We start from the raw sequence: 24,276 nt of genomic DNA on the forward strand, positions 1-24,276 counted from the left end.
TATTGCAGGGAAACGTTGGCCACGCGTCGCGTCCCGTCTCCTCATCTTTCGCACCCACATCCTAGCGCCGATCGTTTTCGCTTGAAATGCGAAACACGCCTTCGTCTTTCCACGAATCCCTTTTAATTCCACTAGCCACAGTGCGACGGCTTTCATTTGCACTCATTGCCGGCAAATTCGCAACGTAGAGTTGTTTAAGGTGCAGCTTCGACATCTCTGATAATTCGCGATTTGATGGGCTACAGAGCTATATTCTCGACGACAGCGCGCGTTTCGAAACGACTAATTTCTCCGACTCCATAGTGTTAGTCAAGCTTTTGCCCAGCAATATGAAGGACGCTTAGCCCCCGCAAAGGCGATTTTAATCAATCTAATCTACCCAGGGGCGCGGCTAAACATTAATAGGATGATGACCTGGCTACTGCACGAACGCCGGCAGTTTGTCGACTTCATACACTCTTTTGGTCTCCGGTCTCTCATTGATTGATCTACTCTTCTTTGCATCTTCTGTTTCTGCCTGCTGTGCAGTAGTCTTTCGTTCAATCTTTTTTCTTTCCGATCTATCCCCCGTTAACATGCGCCTTTCCATTCTTTTGAGCGCCATAGCGCTGCTCCCATCTACCTTTGCTCAGCTCTCGGGCTCTGTCGGACCTACTACCAAGACTGCTGCGAAAAGAGCCATCAAAACTTGCGATGTGACAAAGTATGGTGCCAAAGCAGACAAATCCACTGACATCGGACCACCACTTGCATCGGCCTGGGCTGCATGCCAGAGTGGTGGAATCGTCATCATCCCAAGCGGTGATTATGTCATGAAGACGTGGGTTACGCTGAAGAATGGCAAGGGAGTTGGTATACAACTTGATGGCATCATCTACCGTACCGGCACGGATGGTGGCAATATGATCATGATCAGGGATACCTCCGACTTTGAATTCTTCAGCTCTACCGGCAAGGGTGCTATTCAAGGTCTGTTTCTTCTTGAGCTCTTATACTATCACCTCTGACGAGTGCGACAGGCAATGGCTATGAAATTCACGCCTCGCAAGGGCAATGCAAGGGCGCGCGTCTTCTTCGCACCTACAAAGTCACCAACTTCTCGGTTCACGACATAGCGCTTGTTGACTCGCCTATGTACCACTACTCTTTGGACACCTGCACCAACGGTGAGGTCTACAACATGGCTATTCGTGGCGGTGAATGGGGCTGCCTCGACGGCATCGACGTCTGGTCCAACAACATCTGGATCCACGACGTGATGGTCACCAATAAGGACGAATGCGTAACCGTTAAGTCGCCAGCCAAAAACATCCTCGTCGAGAACATCTACTGCAACTGGTCGGGCGGCTCTGCTTTCGGCAGTTTGGGCGCCGACACCGCCATCTTGAATGTTGTGTACCGCAACATCTACACGTGGAATTCGAACCAGATGCTCATGGTCAAGTCATACGGCGGCAGCGGTTACGTCGAAGACGTTGTCCTGGAGAACTTCATCGGCCACGGAAACGCATACTCCCTCGACATCGACCAATACTGGTCCAGCATGAGCAAGGTCGACGGGAATGGCGTCCAGCTGTCCAACTTCACCATCAAGAACTGGAAAGGTACCGAGGCGAACGGCGCGTCTCGCGGGCCGATCAAGATTGCGTGTGCAGACGGCGCGCCTTGCACTGACATCAAGATCTCGGATTTCGCCATGTGGACAGAGAGCGGTAACAAGCAGACGCTGACCTGTCGATCTGCATATGGAAGTGGTGGGTGCTTGAAGGCTGGCACGGGTGCGTCTTACGCCATGGTCACGAGCACGCAGACTGCGGCTCCTGCAGGATATACTGCTGCATCTATGGCAGGGGACTTGAAGTCAGCGTTTGGTACTACCAAGAGCATCCCGATTCCCGCTCTGCCGACTAGCTACTTCCCAGGTCAAAAGCCCATCAGTGCGGTCGCCGGAGCTTGAGGGATTGACTGAAGTTATCATCGCTGTTTGAGGTTTGAAGGGGAGGGTTGACATTCTATTCTTGTATATGTTATTTTTACCAGTCTATACGCAATCTACATGAGCCAGCTCACACATCACCATGCGGATCGTGTGTTCCGAGACATGCTTCTAGGCGAGCTTGCTTTTGACTCCTAACACTTACCCTCCACCACGACAACATTTGAAATCCCAGTCTCGATCCCAGTACCATAGGCTTCAACCTGAACATATTGTGCGCTGCCGGCGAAGTTCGCAGAAGTCTCAAACCCAGTCTTATCCACAGTAATCTTCATCCTCAGATCTTGCCTCGATGAACCGGCAAGCACATGCCAGCTTTGATGTTCTGTCGCACCGTTCCAGCTCATATACACGTTGATCGTGGCATCGTCTTTCAGACAAGCAAAAACATCCGGACGTGTTGATGGCGTTCCCACCCACTCAGACTTGTAGGTTCGGTAGCTTTGGACCGCCTGTGCTTCACCCCACTTGATGGTCTGGACGACGTTTCTCTCCCCGTCGAACTCTTTGAGAAATGGGACGCTGCCGTATCCCATCAACGAGTGCCCATTTGAAAGGAGCTGATGATTGCCCTGGCTAACAGCATATATCGGTTCCGCGGGGTCGAAGATCTCTTTGACTAGTGTGGCTTCTTTGGTGTCGGTGTCAACGCTCAGGAACAGACCAGTCGTTTGGTTGACGAAGGATACTACAGCACTGTTATCGTTGTTGAATATCGAGATCAGTATGGTCGAGCCGTTCTCTGCCTGGACGCGAGCATCGTGCTGATAACAGAAAGAGAGATTGTTCTTGCGAGCGAAGTCTCCTCCAGAGTGTCCGTTCAAGGTCCATTGCACTTCACCATCACGTCCGATCTTAAAGATGGAGCAGTAATGCCGCGACGAAACCAGCAAACTCCCATCCTCGAACTCATCCACAGAGTTGATATGGAACGGGCCCCAAGGATAAGACTGGTTCTGTCCTAGTTCCCCACGCGGGTAGGTCGGAGCAGCGTCTACCAGCGGAATCTCATTGACGTGCGCGAGATGACTCCACTGCCACAGAATTTCGCTGTTGGTCACGTTCAACTCAAGGATGATCGAATCCACGATCCAGCCATCCTCAGAACCGCCAACAGACCTCAGATCCCAGGATGTAACGTTCATGGCTCCCACGAACATGGTGCCCCGCGGGGTGATGTTGTTCTCGTGCATATCGATCCAGCTGAACGGTTTGTACTGGATGGGATCGTACAACGGGTATATGCTTTCGAGAGTGGGGTAGCTCGTGTTCCACAACGTTACATTGTAGATATTTTCGTAGTTCTGGTTGAGTATCTTGATAATTCCGTAGCCAAATCCCCATGGCTCGGGAAAGCTGATGCCGCTCCATGCGGCTAGGACGGGCTCTCCAAACAGTGTCGTGGGCTTAAACGCAGCGTAGTCGCCGTAACCGGACTGCCAAACCAGTTCGCCATCTTGTTGGTAAATGTTTAGGCTGTAGTTGTGAGCTCCGTTCCCACTAATAGGAAAGAATATAAGTCCAGGGGCTGTCGATTCGTTGATAGTAGCAATCTCGAGCTGAGGTGGTTCAAAGCCAGGAAGCGACCTGAATGTATGATATGGCCAAGTTGTGTTGTTCTGTGCGTAGGCCAACGAAACCGCGCTTATACCCATCCATAACAACGCCTGGACACGCATTACTGTTATTGGAGCTGAACGAGATGATTCGGATTGGCGAGCGATCACATCATCGCTTCGGAGCGTGTATTTATCTTCTCCATGAAGGTCTCTGCCTGCCGGTAACAGACTGAACTGCAAATTTGTAGCTCAGCGTCAGCGCAATCTCAAAGAGGCAGCGCAAGCGGATGGATTTCCTTGATCTCATCTCATCAGACGTAATGATCAACATTGTCATGGCTGTACGTGGAAGAAGAGTGGAGAACGTGGACAGGTCTCATCTTATCAGATGATCTGTCTCCGATGTCACTCCGAAGCCCGCCGAGGTGCCGCGTGATGCCACCTTGCGCCGGGACGATACGCCCGCGGACTCCCAACACAGCAGACCATCCTATATTCGCGGGAATTGAAGTAAGCTCGTCAATTCCTGTTTGCTCCTTCTATGTCTTCGCGTAAGACGGAGCTATGCCCGACTCTGGCCTCGCTTTTGTCCGATGCAGTGCGAATCGCTCTCTCGTATGTCGCGACGCGTATCTGAGACTTTTGTCTTTCTCTCACGTCGACCCCATTCTGCAGCAACAGTGGGTTGGAACAAGTCGTGCAACGACCCGTTGTAGTCTGCATCAGTACCACGAGCCTGGGGAGTGGCACCCCTCAACCGTCCTAGGGCAGTTGCTTGAACGCAGCAACCTCAGACCTGTCTGCAACACTGCGAATAAAGGCACACATGGCCCAGACATGACTCTGAACGAACCGTCCTGAGCCTTGTGCCCGGCTCTTCCACACGCCTGGAACTTGGCCCTGGATGCGGGTCGAATGGGTGTGGCTAACGTGGTGTCGCAGATGCAAGACAGTTTACCGCGGGGGATCGCGTCTGCCGACCGGGCTCGGATTTACGAGTAGCTGTCTCAAAAAGTCGCGTCCGTCAGTTGTGTACGCGACGGAGCCTAAAGATTAGACCAAGGTCCATGGATGGAACGACAAACCGTTGCGACAAAGGGCTAACCCTTAAGCTGGCCCAGCATCAAGCGGCTGTCACCTTCACAGGCGCAGCGGGTCTAGACCCATAACAAAACTGACAGCTACAATACACCAAACCTATCGATCTATACTCTGGTAGCCACCAATGAGTTTCCCGCGAGGAGCGAACGGCCACATTCCGGCCCGCTCCCTTGCTCACCTGACTGGCTATCTTGTTTTTCTTCCCATATCTTCACTTCATTCCTCAAAATGTGTTATGGCGACCAGTAAATGTCCCTGAGACAGATGTAAGTGTATGTTTACCCTCATACTCCCCCGTGTTTGGGTGATCGCGTTTGCCGCGAGTGCTTTGCACGGTCCGCCACTTCGCGCTCTCCTTTGCGCCGATGAGAGTAGGTAATAGGCGGGTTGGATGATCCGAATCGACTGACTAGTGTACTCGAATCCCAATCTGTGCCCACAGGACCGGACTTATACAACGAGAAGTCGACGTTGAACGCGTCAACATAGCGTCGCCTTGCACCAGGCCCAGCTACTGAAAACAAGCCCGGAAAGGATGCAGCCGGTTGAAACGCGCAACGCTTCCACCATGGAGTTGAGCATTACCACCATCGGCGCAATGGGCGCGGGTGTCGGCGTGCTTGTCATAGGACTTACGGTCTTCATTGTGATACTTCTTGTCCGGGCACATCGAGAGCACAAACGCCATATGGCAGACTTGGAAGAGCGAGGATACGCAATCGTTCAAACCCGGAAGGTCGCGAAGCGCAATTCAGTCACCAAACCACGGGCAGTGCTGAGACGGGACACAATACTGCCATTCAATTCGAAGTCGGGTTGGGGCAACCTCACGTCTGTAGAGACAATTAGCCCACCTGAGCCGCGATCCGTCCCTCCACACTACGCGCCCCCTAAACCTGCGGGCTTCGTACCGAAGCCAAAAAGACTATCGTGGCCATTCTTAGGGCGTCGAGTTTCGGGCAGAGCAATTCCTATGAGGAAGATCAGGGTCCCCGTGCTCTCTACAGTCCTAGAGAGTCCAAAACCTTCGCCCTTGGTTCCGGTGCTGAGTGGTCCGCTTGGGGAGTCCTCACCACGAAAGAGCCATAGTCGTCCTTCCTCAGACCAATCACTTTTACAGCATCATCCTGCGTTACGCAGGCAAGAGCAGGCATCTGCACCACAACTCGACCAGCCTCAACCAGAGCCACTTCGCCGGAGCCTGACCGCCAAGCCTGTACCCAAAACGGAGCTATATACACGACCAGTCCGATCCCAGTCTCTTGCTGACATTTCGAACGCCAGCAGGCCTGGGAGCATGACCAGATTCGCGCGACCACAGCTCCATGAGAGGTCAGTTAGCACCTCTAGCCAGGCTTCGGGAAACCCTCCCGATGGCGGCCTGCCCATCCTTCCCTTGGAGATCGCGCGAATCAAATCCGAGGCTCGCAGACGCAGCCTCCTCAGCCGTAGTCCATCGCGTCAGTCAAATTCGAGCTATGAGTCAGCTGGAAGCTCTATACTTGCTATGCAACCGAGTCCCATCATACGCTCACCCAATACACGGGTGCACAAGGTCGCCAAGCGGGACCTGAGGAATTGTACGATTGTCAGCCCACGACCATTCCGCGACACGCTGACGCTCCATGGCAAGAACATATCCTCACAAGGCTCGATCAAGAGCACCGCAGCTCGATTCAGCTCGGTAACGTCAACTACGCACACTGAAAGATTGGGACCGCTGCTTCCCAGCTCTTCAAGCCTGCAGTCTGTCACTACCGTGAAGACTGTCGATTCAGCAAATCTCAGCAAGCTACCATCGCCTGCACCAAGTCTGTCAGTGCGGAATGCGTCGACTCCGAAGCGGAGGTCGGGCTCCTACGTGACTCCGTATGGCTCTCCTGAAAACCGACGAAGCCGCTCCTCAGTCTTGCAGAATGTGTCCGGGAACCAAAGCGCTCCCAAGCGCCAGCTTTCACAAACTTCCACACGGGCGTCATCTACACGGAGCAGCAATGATAATCCATTCCAATGGGATCCAGCGCCTGTATCTGCAGGCAAACCCTCAGCGTTGAAGGGTAGTCCCAGCGCCCGTAAGCCCGGGCACAAACGCCAGAACTGCGTCCGTATCTCATTGATACCAACAATGCTAGGGCCACAAAGCCGCTCTCCAAGCCCTGCCATTCACGACATTGCGGAGGAATCGCCACAAGCCAGCTCCGAAAAGGTGCAAAACGTCGGACTTGGGTTCTCGAGCATGAGGTCCCTGCCTTCTCCTCCTAGCACTTCGATTTTCGCACCTGAACTAAAGTTCAACGCGACCAGCATTCGTGCTTCACTCGCCGCAAGCTCGCCGACCTTGTCCATGGCAAATTTTGACCACGGCCCGATAGGCACACCGGTGAAGACGCAGAACAAGTCCAGCCTTTATGGCACGTTGCAGCAGGATGGCGAAACGATGAGCACGGGCTCGGTGTTTAGCCTTGGCACATTTCCCAGCCCATGCCATGATCTGCCGCAATCTAGGGTTACGATTTCACCTCCCCCAATGTTTGCTTTATCACGGCCATCCAATGAATACGAAGACGATCAACGACCATATGATGAGATGCCAATGATGTCGTCCCCATTTGAAGTTTTTCTCGATATCAACTCTTCTCCTGGCCGACCTCTTATTGTGGACAATTATGACCTTGAACGACCTTACTATGTACAGCAAACGCCAACTACCAAACTAGTGCGAAACTTTTCATCTCCATTCTCTACCATTCCAGAAGAGTCTAGTCCTAGACCTGAAGGCTACGAGCAACTTAAGTCGGAAGACTCGCCGCCTTGTTCACCAAAAAGCATGCCATCTGATTCTTGTTCCAACCTGCGCGACCGCGCAGCGTACAATTTACCCATCAGAGATACCACCATTCCAGAAGAGCCAATAGATACCATTGACCCTGCCATCCTCAGTAAAGATGCTTTCACCAGCTTGAATAGCCCCTTCGACAATCAAAGCGGAAGCATTACCAAAGACACAAACGGTGACCGCAACATGCCAACAAGGCCCACTGCCGCAGTTTACTCGATGCAGCCACTCCTGGACGCCGCGTTTCCTTCCAGCCCACCCGTTCAACACATCGACCTGACTTCACCCCACGTGCCACACGACTCAATGGTGTTTGATCCACCAGGTCTGTACATCGAGTCATCGCCTATTTCAAGCCCCTCAACCCCATCTCCATCATCACCATTACCAATCGCCCCGGGATCCCCTCGTCCCGCGCACGCTCAATTACCCACCCTAACACCAACCCTAAACTTCGCGGCCGTGCCCACACTAGCACCCAGCGGACCCCGAGAACCCCCTGCACGCTCGCTCCGCTCGTCCATCCAGACACTCCGACGCATGAACTCAGACACGAAGAAGGGCAACAAGGCGGAACGACGGTATGCCAACCTCGGGCGCGAAGACAGCATCGCACTTCCAGGGGAGGAGAGCTGGCTGGAAGACCTTGACAAGTACGAGGACGAAGAGGACGAAACGTGGGATGAGGAGAAGGGACGAGCGCTGGTGGGCGATCTGGGATTTGACTGGGACGAAGAAGGAAATGCACCGGTGCTCGACCTCTATACCGACCCTGTGCTTACGTCGATCCCGGAGATATCGACGTCTGCGTCGTCGACGCCCACGCCGACAGTCAACGGTGACCAGACGCACAGCAAAAGGGCCGGCAAGGAAGAGAGTGTGGCGGGGTCCAGAGCAGAAACCGCCCAACCCCCGAGCGGCCTCCGAAGCGACCACAATTCCAGCATCTGGGACGACGGCGAGAAGTTCTGGGCCAGCACGCCGCCGCCGCCGCCGCCGCCGCCACAGCCATCCCTCACCTCCCCCAACAAACCAAAGGACCGCTACCTGCCATTGTCGTCTTCACCCCTTTCCACGCGCGCGGGCAGGAAGCGCGCATTCGAAGTCGCAAAGGACGAGACGCCGGCGCAGGAAGACGCCGTCAAAGCAAAAGGGAGTGTGGAAAGGGACGCCAAGCGGGACAGCGCAAACGGCAAGTACAGGAAGAGGAGCGTTCTCGGTGTGGGCACACCGAATGTGAAGATCAATGTGGTGCCGCCGAGTAGTGGGGGGCTGGAGGGCACGCCGGGGAGTTTGTATGATGGGGATGGGTTTTTGAGGGGGTGAATGAGGATGAGCAGAGCAGCGTCGGGCTGGTAATCTAACGACAAGGATAGTAGTAGTGCTTAATTGATATTGTTTAGTGTCTGAATGTTGCGCCCTACGATGCGGTGGGATGTGCTATATCCTATACTGAGGTTGATGGAAATCGCTGATTTGACAATTTGACCATCACACCCGCTTGAAGCTCACGCCACAACACCGGCCTTCTGGTGCCCATAAGCAAACCAGATCGACCATGCCGCCTCGCTAGATCCCTACCACTCCGACTCCCTGCGCCTCGCCTCTAAACTCCCTTCCCCCATCACGCCACCCCCTCCCCGACGCCCTCCCCACTCAGCGTGTACCTCGTCCCACTGAAACACGGGACCAATGCCCCAGGCATCTCCTGCTCGATCTTGAACTTGAACCGCCACCCCGTGCAATGCCCAGGCATGAGGATCTTTGGCTTCAGCGCCTGCAAGCCCTGTATCGAGGCCTCCAACTTCGCCGCGTCCCCGTCGGCGAGATGGAACCCCCCAACGACGGCGTACAAGGGCGCACCGCCGCCGATGGCGAGCGCGTGCTGGCAGATGTTGACGATGCCGGGGTGCGAGCAGCCTGCGAAGACGACGAGGCCTTTTCCTATGCGGTGGGCGGAGGTGTCAGTTGTGTGCGAAGGGTAGGGAGAGCGATGGGGGCTGGAGGAGATGTATAGAAGAAGTATGATGAGTGAGAAGTCAGACGCTGGGGCATACATGACATACCTCTGAGCTTGCACACGACGAAGCGCTCGTCCCGGATTAGCTCGTCGGGCACCCACACGCCCTCCGCCGTGAACCGCATGCCCCGCGGGAACCCGACCTCGTAGGCGGTGTTCCGGGGTACTTCGCCGGAGACGAGGAACGTGTCTGTACACGGGAGAGTCAGCGCCATTAGAGAGAGGGATGGGCACCCCGCAGGTCCAACTCACCCTCCAGCACCCCATGCGTCCCCCCCTCCCTGACTACCCTCGCCCCCGCGCCCTCTAGCTCTTCAAACGTCGGATCCGCCTCCAAGCTCGCGACAAACGGGCCCGCATTGAACCCCCGATAGATGGGCCGATCGGGATGCACATCCATGACCGGCTTCCCCAGCGCGCTGTCCGCCTTCCGCGCGGCGTTGATCATGCGGAGCGCGCGCGGCAGGCCCCCGGAGTGGTCGCGGTGCCAGTGGCTGAGATGCACGTGCTCGACGGTGGAGAGGTCGGCGCGCGAGCGGGCCACGTTCTTCTCGAAGACGTCTTCCTCGGGGCCGGCATCGAAGAGGAGAGTGTGAGATGCGTCTCCTGCCGAGGCGGTGATGAGGAGGGAGAGGCCGTGGGCCTGTGTCTGTGTGAGGGAGCGAGTTGCGTGTGGGGGTATATAGGGGGTAGATCGGAGAGGTCAACGCCGGCGGTGCAGGATCATGTGCGTATGTATGTGCCATACCAGGTCCATTGTACCGCCGCGTAGGGCCACGCGGCGCAGCTTCCAAGCTTCTTCAGGCGCCGAACCGTACCGTGCACTCAGCTTCCGCCACTAACTTTTCCTCCCCCGAACATAGGGGACCGTGACATGACTTACCCCGCAACATATATCCTCCATGCGCATCTCCATGGCCGCAGGGCCCCGCTCACCCGCCGGCAGCTCCCTCAGGCGGAAACTCGTCGCATCCACCACGGCGGGGTTCTGGCTTTTGGTAATGGGATCGAGTTCGTTGTCGACGAGGACCTGAATGGTCACGGAGTCTATCTCTTTCAGAGCGTGTCTATCCGCCATTGCGCTACCTTCCATAACTCTTTCTTTCCAGTCAAATATAAGTATGTCCGGAATGTGATGGTGGCTCAGTGGGACGGGCTATGTTCGTCGGATGTGGGGGTTGGTATTTATGTGTTTACGGCTGGGTGGGGTCCGGGGTTTATACTGACGTCGCGGTGCTGTGCCTCGCGCTTGCGGTAGACTAGCGCTGACGGTCTTACACCGTCCACGGGAGGAAAGAACAGGCTATCCGAGAAGCGGCGACAGCAAAACGTATTCCAGGACTTCATTGGGCCGAGTCGAGGGATGTCTGCCTGCGCGCGGAGTTGGAGGATGGCCACTCCGCCGCTGTGAGAGACGGGGTGAACGAGGTCTTCATCGTTGTGCGCGTGATGCTACCTGATTAAGAACAATATACCCTGCGGAGGACGAAGACGAAGTGTACGAGAGTGTTTCAGGTTTCTCTCAGCTACATGTAGGCTTGTCAATTGCTTGGTGGAGGAAGATCATGCTAACAGACCTCAGGATCCTACCTCTAACGCAGATACTAAAGCATTCTCCCACTCACGGGGAGTCTATTGCCCGAGGTCTGATATGCATGCAGGCGCTTGCTGATGCGCACAAGGGACACAACAGCACGAGGGGCATGTGGAACCATCGACACTGGATTCGTTGATCAACGGTTCATCCATCCAATTCTAATCCCACTCTCATTTCAGTTGTTAGTGCAACAAAGTTGCCCCGGAACACAAACTTGTCAACGCGCAAAGATGCATTCATGCTGTCTATCCATGTGCAAGAGCAGACAAAAGACAAAGTCTACCAAACGCCTGCAAATGTCGGCTCGAAGCCCAAATCGTGACTCGGTAATCGCACCATCGCGTGTACCATATGTACATGTCTCGTTCCCGTCCTCGTACACGATCCTAGGCCTTTTTGTCCTCCACAATCTCGTGCACCCGCATGTCCAAGCCCACCCAGAACTTCCTGCCCCGCCACTCGACCGTCACCCCGCCGTAGAAGGCGACGATCCAGATGGGCAGCGCCGACACCTCGCGCCCCAGCCAGGCCGCAAACCACTCTCTGAAGGTGCGTCTTGCGCCGTCGAGGAGACTGGGCGTCCGGGGCGTCTTCGCGCCGAGCAGCGGCTCGAGAGACGGCGCGTTGTGGTATGCCCTCGTCGAGCGCTGGGGGAGGATGAAGTCCGGCGTATGCTCGTCCAGCTCCACGGTCTTGGCGGAGTGGAGGAGAAGGTATTGTACGTAATCGACCAGACACCACAGGGACATTGACGCGAGCCACACCAGGGCAAAGGACGCCCAGGTCGGTGGGATAAGCGCGGCGAAGAAGGGGAGCGTGGTCAGTGCATAGGCGCCGTAGACGGAGCAGAGGATGGACTCGGTGCCAGGCTCGACAAAGGTGGCCGCGGTGACGGTAAACTTGCGCACGCGCAGCCAGCGCAGTCGCCGGTCGATGCACGCGGCAACGGAAGTGTGCGAGATGGGTTGGAAGCAGAAGTCACCGAAGAGCATGGCGTGCTTGCCCCATTTCTCGACTGGCTCGCCGGGGGCGGGCTTGTAGCCGCGCTCCTCGAAGGCCTGCGGCTTGCGCCAGAGGGCGTCGCCGATGAGGTGGTCTTCGCAGATGTTGTCGGAGAAGAAGTCGATGCCGGGGTCGCGGCGGATCGAGGCCGCCGGCGGGGTGGACGTGACGTAGTTGAGCTGGGCTCGGCGGAACATGGTGCTCTTGCCCATGACGCATGGCGCGACCAGAACGGTGTTGATGGCATTGTAGAACTTTGCGTGGGCGCTGGAGAGGAAGGCTTCGTCCAGGCGGCCTCCTCCGCGCTGCAGAAGTCTCCTGAAGCGGCTGCGGGAGTAGTTGCGCGGGTCGGAGCTCGTACTGGCGGCGATGTCCACAGCGTCGATGGCATGCTCGCCGCCGCCGAGAAGCAGCTCTCGTTCCTCGGTGGAGAGCGAATGCGAGTCCAGGTCCACGGTCAGCGGCGTCTGGTGCACGAACTTGTTCTTGATGGTGCCGCCGTAGCCACACAGAAGGTCGACCATGCGCCCGCACACGCCCTTGCCGACCCAGACGTTGCAGTCGAGTATCCACACGATGCTGTCCTCCCTGGCCTCCCGATACGCGCGGCTCATGTTCCGGATCTTGGGGTTCGGACCCAGCGCATGCTTGTTCTCCTTCAGCACGGGGTCCTCGTCTTCGACGGTGATCCTCGCATCCACGTTTGGAAAGTCTTGCAGAAGTCTCTCGAGTATGGGCATGGCGGGGTCCGACCGCTCCGACACGCAGAGCACATTGTGGATTTTGGTCGCGGGGTACGTCTGGCGGAAGGTCGCCGCGAGGCACTCGTAGAGGCGGGGCTCGAGGCCCTTGACGGGGCGGATGATGGTGACGTGCGGCACATCCGGTTCGTTCGCGGCAGCCAGGCACGTCGCTGGGCGCGGGCGTCTCGAGTAGTAGCGGAACAGCTGGGTGACGCCGATGGCGCATACCATCCATACTATGGCGAACCATACGAGGCACACCAGCGCGGCGTAGTGGCGCACCGTGGAGACATGGTCCCCGGCGTCGTGGGCCGCCGAGCGACGCATGCGCTGTGGTTGTTGCGGGCCTAGGTGGAAGCGGGGTGTTGTTTGTGCTGGGCGGGCGCACCGTGAATTTGGGTCGCGGAGCGCGGACGTTGCCGACTTCCTGTCACGTGTCGAAAAGGGGACGACTGGCAACGGGAGCTAATGCAGGTACGGATTGGCAATCTTGGAGAAAAGGAAGAAGAAAACCGCGAGTCAACGGGGCACGCTGACGTTCAGTCCCACCAGAGGCTGTGCTTCCGATGGTTCCGAGATCACTCTCGCCATACGCAGGCACTGCCTGATAGCATCCACGCGTCCGCGAGCGACCCCAGTGGACAGGCAAGATGACGACGAAGTCGTTTCTGCAATCAAAATTATGAGCCTCTGCGGTTTCAGCTCACAAGGCAGGACGCGCCTGCTGAGCCATGTTGTCTCGTATACATAATTCGAAGCTTGCGGCGACTTCGATACTAATACAAAGATATAAGGCAGGAACCCTTCCCATGCACCTCAAGATGCGTCTGGACACCCCCAAAGAAGTAAAAGAGTCCAAGCTCAACGCGAAGAAATAATCCCTAAGATCGCAAGCCAGGTTAGTGAGAAAAGAAAGCCCCTATTAAAACCAAGCAATACTCCAAATCCCGACCGTCAAACACAGATCATTTCTTGGGCTTCTTCCGCACTAGGCCTGCACCCAGCGTGTTCGCACCATCCGTGACGCCGGCTTCGACCTTCGGCTTCTTGCGCACCAATCCCTCCCCCAACATCGCCGCTCCTTGCGAGCTTTGACCCGGGACACTAGCGTCTGTCGGCTTTCTCTTCCTTGTTGCGACGAGAGTGACGGGTGCGCCGTTGGCAGGTACAGCGGTGGCACTTGCCGGCTTCCTGCGCCCTACTACCGTCTTACTCCACTCATCGATGCGTCCCAAGACTGCAACCTCCTCTTTCCATCGCCGGGTACTCCTGGTTGCCGCGGCACGGGTGGAGAAGTTTTGTTGCAGGAGCACTTCATGCGCTCTGTTGTAGTTCTTCAACGAGAACACTACAGTGCCCCGCGAGTTCGCAGGCCACCAGTAGTACGCAGTCATTTCGGGAGCCGTCGTCGCTGCTGCGCCCGTAGAACCGGTCGACACGGTCGAGACGTTTGACGAAGAGGACTTGATTTTCGGGAGAACAAGCGGTATAGGTCCATGTTCCGTGTTGACTTTCCGCCGCCTCGACTTCTTTGGGGTTTTCTTCTTTGGCTTGGACGGTGGTGAAGGAAGCAATGTCTCTTGGGAGAAGGATGAAAGTTGTGATTGTGATGGCTCGTTCTCATCTTCCTCCGGGATGGAAGGCTTCGGCGGGGTTATTACTACCCATATGAACCCCACTATTCGGCCAGCTGAACACTCCTGCCTGAAGGCCATGAACTCCCAGAACTGATCCAGAGTCTTGACACTTTTCCATTGGCCGTTGCTTCGAGAAGGGGTGCCACCCTCTTTGGTCATGGCATCGGTGCCTCGATCAGGGAGCTCATCGTCTAGCTCATCCAGGAAGCGTGCCTTGGGGTCGTCTGGGAAGTGGGGAACCAAACAGCGAGGCGGCGCGGCTGGATAAGGCGCAATCTGAAGCAGCGGATGTGAGGCAGCCCAACGACGCGGCGCATTGGGTGCAGGTGGTGGCGTGTAGTAGCGAAGGGTATCGTTGGGCTCGAAGCCCGGGATTACCAGGTACCCCTTGGCGGTGAAGTCTGCAGACGACGCGAGAGGACCATCTGCCGCAGACAGCCGCTCACTGAGCGATTTTGCCTCCTCTTCCTTGTACTGCTTCACGAGCGGGTCAAGTACCTTGCACCACCACCGCACCAGCTCCTTGTCATCAAGAACATGCTTTTCCTTGTTTTCTATGCTTGCCGGAAACAGATACTGATCTTGCGCCCTCGCAAAGAGCGACACGACCGTCCTCCTACCCTCTCTTTGACGCTCCTTTGCCAGCCATGATACGAATGTCCCGCATATTGCCTTCAGCGGCGATCCACCCTGCGCTCGACCAGTTCCGAGCAGCGAGAGATAGCCTGTGGAGTCGGCTTTTGAGACGAATATGGTGGTGAGATGTTTCGTAGTGTAGACTAAGACCTCAATGGCGAGCACCAGGATCTCATCAGACGCTGCTGCGCCGGGAGAGGCGATTGGATGGATGGAAGCAGCGAGGGTGTGCGATTCGCAGTAGGTTCGCTCGGGCTTCGCATGCGGCGGGGCTGCAAACAGCGGGGGTGACTTGGTCGGCGGGGTGGAGTAGTGGTAGAAGGTGAATGCGGCGTCGTTGGGGAGGGCTTCGGCGAGGAGGTCGTAGAGAGATGGCCCGGTAGCGATATCAGCCATGGCGGCGCAACCAAGACGGCGACGCCCCAGAAAACAACCAAAGCGGCGGCCACGCCCTCGAGGAACTCGCCACGACGTCCAGTGAGATAGCTGTCCGGTGCCGACGCGGGCAGAGACGTCGAGTCGTGGGGCGCGCCTTCCTCTGGTGCTGGGTCGCGCCTGCCCCGAACGGGCCTAGCAAGGAAGGCGCGCTGGAGCCATCCGAACTTTTGTTTGACCGGCCGTCGTGACACCCTCACGCTGCCATCGCCGTGGACGTCGCCCGCTGCCCGTCACCCGTCGCTCGATCCATCGCAGGCCCCAATGGCCTCCCCTCGACCCCTCCGAAGCCTGCTCTCGACGGCAACGTCCGCCGTGGGCGCCGCGCAACCCGCCCGGCGAGCCCTCGTGCGGACCTCCGCATGCGCATTCTCCACGACGGCACCGTCACGGGGCCCCGAATACGACACAGAAGCTGCCGCCCGGCCACGATGGCAACAGACGCCGCCGCGCATGGTGGCCCCCTATCGTGTGCGGCCGAAACCGCAGGGCCCCGAATTCAAGGTCAACGAGGACCCCCGCCGGCTCGACGAAGTCTACTCGCGCATGCTGGGCCCCGGTGGCGACAAGGTGCTGTCTGAAGAGGTGAAGTGGCTGGCTGTCACGCACAAGAGCTTCGACCACGGCAAGAGAGGATTCAACGACCGGCTAGCGTATCTGGGTGTGTTTCAACCGCGCGCCGAGGAGCGACCAACGAGTGGGCTGACAAGCATCCAGGACGGCGGATCGTGTCGCTGCAGACGTCGCAGGCACTCATCAACGCACCGCAGGTCGAAGCATGGCCGAGGAAAGCCGACGGCACGCCCCTCACAGACGGCTACGGCCGCGTTCCCTTTGTCCACCCTGCGCTCCACGGCCTGCAAGGCCTGACGGGCGAAGCCAAGGGTCGTGTGCTGGACAAGTCGCGGCTAGCAGGCCTGGCCGAGCGTTACGGCTTGGACAAAGTTACGAGGTGGCAGCCGAAACGAGTACGTCGCTTATCCCAAACTCCCTACTTGGCACTCGGGAGATTCCCTCGATTCGCGGCCCGCTAACACTACTAGGCGGATAATCTCCAGAGCTCAGGTCTAGAATCCGTTCTCAACACCTCATTGTACGCCATCATTGGCGCACTTGCCCTCGAACGGGGAGGTGAAGTCGCGAACAAAGTCACCCAAGACAAAATCCTGGCGCCCCTTGGTTTTACCTTCACCGTCGACTAATACCCCGTCTCTTCTGCATGTATAAACACTTAGACCTGTACAAAATGTACTATTACCTATAACATGTATGCATCGAGCTGCGCACGATGTATGTGTCTGAATATGACGCTCTTGACCTTTAACTGGATCAGACTTCCCTGTGCCACGCTCATCTCCGAGGGCTGACCATCCAAAACATCGGGCCAGACTCCCTAATATTGAGGGATCCGTCAATGCACCGTGGCCTCGCCGCCCACGCGTTCCCTCCAGATTGTCAAATAACGTCTCGTCCTTACCCCAGCCGCGGGCCGTGCACCCCCGGACCCGAAAGCTACAAGATCCTTCCCTCTCGCGCGAATCTGAAGGCACGAGAACGAGAACAATTGCACCAATCAGACCAAAGCTCGCCTATAGAAACCAACTCCTAACGAGTCACAATCCTGCGCAATAATGCATCCCTCGTTGTTGGTCGCAGGATTGGTCTGATGCGATGAACAGGTAGCACAAAGCCATAAAGTCGGGAGCAATCTGCATCCCGGGGCCCACCCTCTCGACGATCCAACTTTCCGGAGTCGATACGCGTGCTCACGAGCCACACGGTCGCAATATACTGCAGAGAGTGAGTGCTGACCAGCCTGCCACGCTCATGGTCGCCGCCGAGGACTCGGGCATTGGGTCCAACGTCCAACTTTCCTTGACCAAATCCATCGTCATCGCGTCCTTTACCACCATCGCCTGGTACAACGTTCTTGAGCTTACCATCCTCATCCACTCCTTCTTCAAGCGCCGCGCCGGTTTCTACTACTACTCCCTGCTTGTCGCTACGTATGGCATCTTCCTCCACTGTCTTGGCCAGTTCCTCAAGTTCTACCACATCAAGGATGACGGCTCTCAAGCACGAGACATTGGATACACTGTGCTCGCGTACTCGGGATGGATTGCCATGGTCACAGGGCAGTCCATCGTGCTCTACTCGAGACTACACCTTGTAGTGCAGTCGCCGTGGGTGAAGTGGATCCTCGTCTACATCATCGCAGACGGCGTCATACTACACGGAGTCACCGGGGTGCTCACGTTCCTTTCCAACTGCGCGCCCGACCCAACACCGTACATCCCAATCTATTCCGTCGTCGAAAAGATACAGATCACAATGTTCTTCATCCAGGAATGTGTACTTTCTGGAATATACATCTGGAAAACATCGGTTATGCTACGAACCGAGGGTCCGATATTCAACGCCAAGGAGAATGCTAGAGGTAGCAGAGGGCGGAAAGTCATTCTGCATACGCTGCTGATGAGCATCATCATCATCGTGCTCGATGTCACAACGTTGGGTCTCGAGTTCGCGGGGTGTAAGTCTCCCCCCAATCCCGCAGCCCCTTCCCAAACAAAATTTGAAGTCCATGCTAACCTCGGATCAGTATACGACATCCAGACGAGCTACAAAGGCGCAGTCTACTCCGTCAAGCTCAAGATCGAATTCACCATTCTAAACCAACTCATGAACCTCGTCAAGGGCGCGCTCCGCGACACTACCGCGTCTATCTCACACACGCAGACGGCCAAATCGCGACCCCGCCGCTCCATCCGTGCGGCGGACCTCGGCCACTCGGCCGGTGCGTACAGCCGCATGGACGAAGAAGGTCAGGGCACTGGTATCAAGCTGCAGCCTCTCAGGGCGGGTGAGATCAGCAAGACGACGACGACGGAGGTCCGCATCGACGAGCTGGAGATCGAGAAGGACGAGGTGTACAGTCCGGCGGGGAAGAAGGACGGCAGCAGCAGTCGCGGGAGCAGCGAAGTTTATATCATCGAGGGGCGGAATGGAGTTTAACTCTAGAGCATTGTTCTGGAGACGTGATACCTGACTATATCGTTGTAGCGTACTAGCGAGCGAATCTCATTTGTGACAGTGACAGCAACAGCATACGTACACATAGTATCGACCCATGAAAAGCTAAGCGACTCGACTCGTGCAGACTTAGTCGGCTTCCGCAGCGCAGCCGCCCCACCAGCATTGCCTCGCTACCCCAGATTCTCGTCAAGTGATCGATGCGGGGGATCAAGCGGCATGTTCGACTCATGGGTATGCGTGTTTGACTCGGCCGCTGTGCTGGGAAGGCGGGGAAGCTACTTCGCGCTCCATGACTAGAAGCCGCGGCTACGACACTATTTCGAAACCGCGTACAACATGAACCTCCTCCTATAATACAGACGACCCAATTGAGCAGCCCGTCGTCAAACGTCCCGCTTCCTGCCCTGATTTCCACGCGAAGTACTAGAGGACAGAAAAGAGATAGCAAACCCAACATGGCCACTGCAAGCCCGACGCTCCCCCAGGTCCCAAATCCTCTCGCAGAACCATCTCCCCCAGACATGCCCAAATCCCCGTGGACATCAAAGTCGGCTCCGTCGCTGCGCAAGACAGTCTGCCTTTCGACCCCGCGGCGCTCCAGGCACGCTATCTCGCCGAGCGCGACACGCGGCTTGCGAGACACCCCGAGGGCGTGGCGCAGTACACGCTGATTGAGGGGCCTCTGCTGAAGTGTACGTGCCATACCTCCTTTTCGTACAAAATCGCTATGTACTGAACACAGAGACTCTCTACATACACCCGGTTTTGTGGTTCCGCTGACTCGAGTGTAGACCTCGATGATCCGTGGGTGGAGCCGGGGTTTGCGAGAGAGAAGGTGGAGGAAGAAGTTGAGGTTGTGATTGTGGGGGGTGGGTATGGAGCGCAGGTTTGTGGTCCATTCCTTTTGAGATTGTTAGAGACTGGAACAGTTGATGAATCTCGTTAACGCTTGAATAGGTTTGTGCGGTGCGGTTGATGGAGGCTGGGGTGGAGAGTTTTCGGATTGTGGAAAAGGCGGGGGGATTCGGGGGGACGTGGTGAGTTGTCTGTCTTTGCTCCTTGCACTGGTGTTGAGCGACGGGGCTAATGTGTGGGATAGGTACTGGAACAGATATCCTGTAAGTCTTTTTCTTGTTTGGTGCATGTGTGGGAAGACTGAGAATAATGGGTAAGAGGAAGACTGACGGGTACAGGGGGCGCAATGCGACATCGAATCATACATCTACATGCCTCTCCTTGAGGAGGTGGGCTATATGCCTACGGAAAAATATGCAAGGGCAAAGGAGCTACTTCGACACTCCCATCTTATCGGCGAGAAGTACGATCTATACCGCCGCGCCTTGTTTCAGACTGAAGTCACAGACATGAAGTGGGACGAGGCGGAGGGGAAGTGGACGACGTACACCTCGCGGGGGGATGAGATCAAGTCGCGCTTCATTATTCCTGCAGCGGGACCTCTCCACCGACCGAAGTTTCCAGGTCTTGAGGGTATTCAGGACTTCAAGGGGCACGCTTTCCATTCAAGTAGGTGGGACTATGGGTACACAGGTGGCGATTCTGATGGGCACTTGGAGAAGCTGAAGGACAAGAGGGTTGGCATCATCGGTGCGTCCCTCCATGCACGCCCTAGAATATCCCATTGCTGATAGCGCGAAGGCACCGGTGCCACAGCCGTGCAGATCGTGCCCCATCTAGGCACTTGGGCGAAGCAGCTCTACGTCTTCCAACGCACACCGTCCTCCATCGATGTCCGTGGTAACGCGCCCACCGACCCGCAATGGGCCGCTTCTCTCACCCCCGGATGGCAGAAGAAACGCATGGACAATTTCGACAATCTCGTCAACGGCGGCGTTGAAGAAGAAGACATGGTCGGCGACCGCTGGACCAGCATCATCCGCGACCTCATCACCGCAGGCATCGACATGAGCAACCCGATCGAAGCAGCAGCGAAGCGCCAGATCGCGGATTACAAGAAGATGAACGAGATCCGCGCGCGGACGGACGAGGTTGTTGGGGATAAAGAGACGGCGGATTGTTTGAAGCCGTGGTACAATCAATTCTGCAAAAGGTGAGGAGCGTATGTTTGCCTGCATTTCTTGATTCTGCTGATCACAAAAACCACCAAAAGGCCGTGTTTCCATGACGAGTACCTGCAGACGTTCAACCGCCCGAACGTCAAGCTAGTCGATACAAAGGGGCAGGGCGTGGATCGTATTTCAGAGAAGGGCGTCGTTGCCAACGGCCAAGAATACGAACTCGACTGCCTCATCTACGCCACCGGCTTCGAGCTCGCCAACGACTGGTCGCACAAAACCGGCATCGAGATCCACGGTCGCGATGGCCTCACTATCACGGAGAAATGGCGCGACGGCGCGCAAACCCTGCATGGCTGGGGCACGCGCGCGTTCCCGAACTGCTGCTTTGTGCAAGTGGTGCAAGCAGCGCTGACGCCGAATTTTATGCATGTCACGAATGAGCAGGCGATACACTATGCGTATATCATCTCGGAGTGTCTGAGGAAGGGGATCCGGACAATTGAGCCGACTCGAGAAGCAGAGGAAGGCTGGACCGACATCATTGTCAAGGGTACTGCGATCCGAGGGGACTTTTTCAAGGAGTGCACGCCGGGATACTACAACAACGAAGGGAAGCCGTCGGAAAGCGGCGCGAGGAACGCGACGTATGGATTCGGCAGCCCTGCGTTTATCAAACTTCTGACCGACTGGAGAAAGGCAGGGGATCTGGCAGGGTTGGATGTGCAGTATTTTTCGAAAGAGGGTGAGGAGCCGGCGACCAATGGCACAGTTGCTGGCGATTTGGTTACTCAATCCGAAGTCGTACCAGAGCCGGACACCGGTGAAGTAAGAGAGGATGCACAGCAAGCGTCTCACGGCACTGTCGCTGTTGAGACACAGGAACAACACCCGGTTATGTCAGAGACAGAGACCATCGAAGCGAAGGACGCCGAGCGGCCCCGGAAAGATAGCGCTGCTGCTATCGAAACCGACGCACCAGGTCAAGCTACTCCGCAGGCAGAGACAGAGACCATCGCGCCGGCAGGAGAGCAGAGGACGCTCGCTCAGCGGTACTCTTTCTTGCAAGCAAAGCATCAGGCTGAGCTGAACGAGCTGGTCACGAGACAGAGGGTTGAGATTGAAAGACTGTTGGAAGGCGTGGTTTGAGATTAGCTATCATGATGTCCATAGTCAGATCGAAACAATGACGATGAGTTTTCCATCAAGCCTTGCAGGTCAGACTATTACGCTCGATCTACAAGCATCATTTTATTTAGCTAATTTTTCCCTGCAACGAAATACGTATTACAGCGTACATTGCCTCGGTGATCGGGTCGAAAATTTATGGATAGATGCGTGAATAGTAAATGCGCTGTTCGCAAACACATGAGCAGGAAGGCATTGAAATACCAAAAAGCCATCAGCCGAACTTATAACATGGCCCCACAGATACAGCTTTGCGGAAGAAAGCACCCGTATCCGTGCTTTCACTGTGCGCGCCGTGGAAGAGCGGCAGTAACCGCAGACTCTGCAGCAGATTTTCGAGACCCTGGGATGCGTTAGTATGCCGTCGACAAAAGGGAATGAATGTGGTAGCACTCACTAACACAGCAGAAAGACACGCCAACAGCTCCACCTCCAGCGCCGACCCAACCTTGACACCCCACGACGTGTACTTCCCCCGTTTCAAGTCGCACATCGCAAGCACCATATCCTGCTCCTTCCCGCCTTCCATCCACTTGCGCTGATACACATCGAACGAGATCTGTAGCCCCGTCCCCACAGCCAACGCCGCAGACAGCGCCGCCGACACCGACGGCCCCTTTCCCCTGACTTCACGTGCGAGCCCGTTGATGAGAATCGTCGCCCGGACCTCGAACCGCCCGGTGCTACTCTCCACCGCGCTGCACTCTAGTACCTTCCCCTCGCGCTCCAGCACCCTGTAGTTCTTTAGAAACAACTCCTGCAGCTCCTCCGGCGAGAGCACGCGCTGCACGCGGTCGCTGACGGCTTTGACCACGCTGGAGAACTCCTGCTGCAGCGTCCGTGGCAGCTTCAGGTTTGCGCTGCGCTCCAGCGTCCATGCCACGCCGCCCTTGCCGCTCTGCGAGTTCACGCGTATCACGCTCTCGTACGTCGCGCCGATGTCCTGCGGGTCCAGCGGTAGATACGGGACTTTCCAGATGTTCTTCTTGCCTGGTGTCGAGGTTGGGCGCTCCCACTGCTTGAAGCCCTTGTTGATGGCGTCCTGGTGGGAGCCGCTGTAGGCGAGGAAAACGGAGTCCCCTGCGTAGGGGGCGCGCGTGTGCACCGGGATGCGGGTGAGTTCCTCGACGGTCTTTCGGATGCCAGGTAGATCGGAGAAGTCTAGGTTAGGGTCCACACCTTGGGTGTAGAGGTTCAGCGCGAGGGTGACGAGGTCGACGTTCCCGGTGCGCTCCCCGTTGCCAAAGAGGCAGCCTTCCACACGACGGGCACCGGCGAGTTGGCCGAGCTCAGCGGCGGCGACGGCGCACCCACGGTCGTTGTGTGGGTGGAGGGAGACGATGACGGAGTCTTGAGGGAAGGCGCGGCAGAAAATCTCGACTTGGTCGGCGAAGGTGTTTGGGGTGCTCATCTCGACGGTTGCAGGGAGGTTCAGGATAAGCGGTACTTCTGGAGTGGGTTTCCATGCCTGTCGTACCGCATCGCAGAGCTTAATCGCGTAGGATGGGTCGGTGTCGGAGAAGGCCTGAAACCAGATTAGCTGGTGCCTTATCTGGATTCGACCGTACTTACTTCGGGGCTGAACATCAGGTTCCAGGTTGTATCTTGCCTTGTTGGGTCATCTTTTGTGATCTCCCGGGTGTAGGTCACACAGTCGACTGCCATATTGAGTATGTCCTCTTGCGTGAGGCCGAATATGGTGTCAAGGAAGGAATCGCTCGACGCGATGTATAAACTGATGGTTGCCTGTTTTGCTCCCGTCACACTCTCAACTGTCCGCTTGATGAACTCTCTTCGACAGGGCGATAGCACTTGCAGCCACACATCATCCGGGACAGCGTTCGGCGTCTCGACTAACCGACGGGTGAAATTGAATTCAGTATCTGAAGCTCCAGGGAAAGCTACGTCAATTTCTTTGAAGCCCATCTTGACAAGAAGATTGAAGTATGTCCACTTCTGCTCAACTGTCATGGGGTGTGCAAGACTTTGGTTGCCGTCGCGAAGATCTGTTGCTAACCATCGCGGAGCCTTTGTGATCTTCTTGGACGGCCATGTCCGGTCTTCGAGGGTAGGCGGTGAAAAGGACTCGTACTTTTCTGATGATTTGCGTAGCCTGTAACTGTTAGCAGGTTCTATCATTGCGAAGAGAATACTGAATGCAACTCACATAGGCATTGTGAAGGTGTTGCTTAGTGTTGGTCTGAAAAGTAAATTTTCCTACCCGCGTGTCGTTAAGATGACCATTCCTCGAACCAACGCCAACTTACATATGATTCACATCGTCAGTATGTCTGCTCACTGTATGCCGATCGTCACCATAAGACGTACCGAGCCAAGCCGAGCCGCCAAATCCGATGCAAGGTACGATCGGACCGGCACTTGTGCTGACTCGGTCTCGGTTAGCGCCCGGAAGCGGTAACGATCGCTTTCCGCTGATTTGTTTCACGCTTGACCTAG

At 56.3% G+C, this 24,276-nt stretch overlaps 9 protein-coding genes across 9 annotated transcripts; 4 read left to right on the plus strand and 5 right to left on the minus strand.

Moving 5' to 3' along the window:
• The first annotated feature begins 341 nt into the window (after window positions 1-341).
• On the plus strand, window positions 342-2,163 carry CC84DRAFT_790975 (Rhamnogalacturonase A). Its single transcript, XM_018187401.1, has 3 exons — window positions 342-355; window positions 406-969; window positions 1,020-2,163. Exons 2-3 carry the CDS (start codon window positions 576-578, stop codon window positions 1,955-1,957), a joined length of 1,332 nt encoding a protein of 443 aa, XP_018034739.1. The 5' UTR covers window positions 342-355; window positions 406-575; the 3' UTR covers window positions 1,958-2,163.
• Window positions 1,998-3,905, minus strand: CC84DRAFT_1164861 (uncharacterized protein). Its single transcript, XM_018178585.1, has one exon. The coding sequence runs from the start codon at window positions 3,673-3,675 to the stop codon at window positions 2,131-2,133; it is 1,545 nt and encodes a 514-aa protein (XP_018034740.1). The 5' UTR covers window positions 3,676-3,905; the 3' UTR covers window positions 1,998-2,130.
• A 1,286-nt stretch (window positions 3,906-5,191) lies between these two features.
• Window positions 5,192-8,818, plus strand: CC84DRAFT_1093551 (uncharacterized protein; the record flags this gene model as incomplete). The annotated part of the gene is made up of 2 exons (XM_018174524.1): window positions 5,192-8,304; window positions 8,386-8,818. The coding sequence occupies 2 exons, from the start codon at window positions 5,192-5,194 to the stop codon at window positions 8,816-8,818; spliced, it is 3,546 nt and encodes a 1,181-aa protein (XP_018034741.1).
• Window positions 8,819-8,886: 68 nt separating this feature from the next.
• On the minus strand, window positions 8,887-10,819 carry CC84DRAFT_791127 (Metallo-hydrolase/oxidoreductase). Its single transcript, XM_018187402.1, has 4 exons — window positions 10,396-10,819; window positions 9,765-10,155; window positions 9,559-9,702; window positions 8,887-9,436 (listed from the first exon to the last, which is right to left on the minus strand). Exons 1-4 carry the CDS (start codon window positions 10,603-10,605, stop codon window positions 9,117-9,119), a joined length of 1,065 nt encoding a protein of 354 aa, XP_018034742.1. The 5' UTR covers window positions 10,606-10,819; the 3' UTR covers window positions 8,887-9,116.
• A 450-nt stretch (window positions 10,820-11,269) lies between these two features.
• On the minus strand, window positions 11,270-13,355 carry CC84DRAFT_1164863 (uncharacterized protein). The gene has a single exon (XM_018178586.1). It carries the CDS (start codon window positions 13,179-13,181, stop codon window positions 11,496-11,498), a length of 1,686 nt encoding a protein of 561 aa, XP_018034743.1. The 5' UTR covers window positions 13,182-13,355; the 3' UTR covers window positions 11,270-11,495.
• A 176-nt stretch (window positions 13,356-13,531) lies between these two features.
• On the minus strand, window positions 13,532-15,631 carry CC84DRAFT_1164864 (DNA damage response protein-like protein). Its single transcript, XM_018178587.1, has one exon. The coding sequence runs from the start codon at window positions 15,521-15,523 to the stop codon at window positions 13,820-13,822; it is 1,704 nt and encodes a 567-aa protein (XP_018034744.1). The 5' UTR covers window positions 15,524-15,631; the 3' UTR covers window positions 13,532-13,819.
• Window positions 15,632-15,826: 195 nt separating this feature from the next.
• Window positions 15,827-16,764, plus strand: CC84DRAFT_1094804 (uncharacterized protein; the record flags this gene model as incomplete). The annotated part of the gene is made up of 3 exons (XM_018174583.1): window positions 15,827-16,223; window positions 16,280-16,530; window positions 16,606-16,764. The coding sequence occupies 3 exons, from the start codon at window positions 15,827-15,829 to the stop codon at window positions 16,762-16,764; spliced, it is 807 nt and encodes a 268-aa protein (XP_018034745.1).
• Window positions 16,765-17,389: 625 nt separating this feature from the next.
• Window positions 17,390-21,780, plus strand: CC84DRAFT_1217841 (uncharacterized protein; the record flags this gene model as incomplete). Its single annotated transcript, XM_018182938.1, has 9 exons — window positions 17,390-18,095; window positions 18,165-18,492; window positions 19,118-19,290; window positions 19,390-19,484; window positions 19,556-19,635; window positions 19,698-19,716; window positions 19,792-20,203; window positions 20,255-20,666; window positions 20,727-21,780. 9 exons carry the CDS (start codon window positions 17,390-17,392, stop codon window positions 21,778-21,780), a joined length of 3,279 nt encoding a protein of 1,092 aa, XP_018034746.1.
• Window positions 21,781-21,851: 71 nt separating this feature from the next.
• On the minus strand, window positions 21,852-24,120 carry CC84DRAFT_1196589 (aldolase). Its single transcript, XM_018181473.1, has 4 exons — window positions 23,987-24,120; window positions 23,392-23,932; window positions 22,217-23,344; window positions 21,852-22,162 (listed from the first exon to the last, which is right to left on the minus strand). The coding sequence occupies exons 1-4, from the start codon at window positions 23,992-23,994 to the stop codon at window positions 22,034-22,036; spliced, it is 1,806 nt and encodes a 601-aa protein (XP_018034747.1). The 5' UTR covers window positions 23,995-24,120; the 3' UTR covers window positions 21,852-22,033.
• Window positions 24,121-24,276: the final 156 nt, after the last annotated feature.

The sequence above is a fragment of the Paraphaeosphaeria sporulosa genome (assembly GCF_001642045.1).
Source record: "Paraphaeosphaeria sporulosa strain AP3s5-JAC2a unplaced genomic scaffold CC84scaffold_6, whole genome shotgun sequence".
NCBI classification, from domain to species: domain Eukaryota; kingdom Fungi; phylum Ascomycota; class Dothideomycetes; order Pleosporales; family Didymosphaeriaceae; genus Paraphaeosphaeria; species Paraphaeosphaeria sporulosa.

What these genes read in the sequence shown, in the direction of transcription:
- CC84DRAFT_790975 (XM_018187401.1), top strand. Translation starts at nt 576, where the DNA reads ATGCGCCTTTCCATTCTTTTGAGCGCCATAGCGCTGCTCCCATCTACC. An exon ending in CGGCAAGGGTGCTATTCAAG is followed by an intron (nt 970 to 1,019) that starts GTCTGTTTCTTC and finishes CGAGTGCGACAG; the next exon opens with GCAATGGCTATGAAATTCAC.
- CC84DRAFT_1164861 (XM_018178585.1), bottom strand. Translation starts at nt 3,675, where the DNA reads ATGCGTGTCCAGGCGTTGTTATGGATGGGTATAAGCGCGGTTTCGTTG.
- CC84DRAFT_791127 (XM_018187402.1), bottom strand. Translation starts at nt 10,605, where the DNA reads ATGGAAGGTAGCGCAATGGCGGATAGACACGCTCTGAAAGAGATAGAC. An exon ending in TGGAGGATATATGTTGCGGG is followed by an intron (nt 10,156 to 10,395) that starts GTAAGTCATGTC and finishes ACACAGACACAG; the next exon opens with GCCCACGGCCTCTCCCTCCT. An exon ending in GACGCATGGGGTGCTGGAGG is followed by an intron (nt 9,703 to 9,764) that starts GTGAGTTGGACC and finishes TCCCGTGTACAG; the next exon opens with ACACGTTCCTCGTCTCCGGC.
- CC84DRAFT_1164863 (XM_018178586.1), bottom strand. Translation starts at nt 13,181, where the DNA reads ATGCGTCGCTCGGCGGCCCACGACGCCGGGGACCATGTCTCCACGGTG.
- CC84DRAFT_1164864 (XM_018178587.1), bottom strand. Translation starts at nt 15,523, where the DNA reads ATGGCTGATATCGCTACCGGGCCATCTCTCTACGACCTCCTCGCCGAA.
- CC84DRAFT_1196589 (XM_018181473.1), bottom strand. An exon ending in ACCTGATGTTCAGCCCCGAA is followed by an intron (nt 23,345 to 23,391) that starts GTAAGTACGGTC and finishes ATCTGGTTTCAG; the next exon opens with GCCTTCTCCGACACCGACCC. An exon ending in CGTGTCTTTCTGCTGTGTTA is followed by an intron (nt 22,163 to 22,216) that starts GTGAGTGCTACC and finishes AACGCATCCCAG; the next exon opens with GGTCTCGAAAATCTGCTGCA.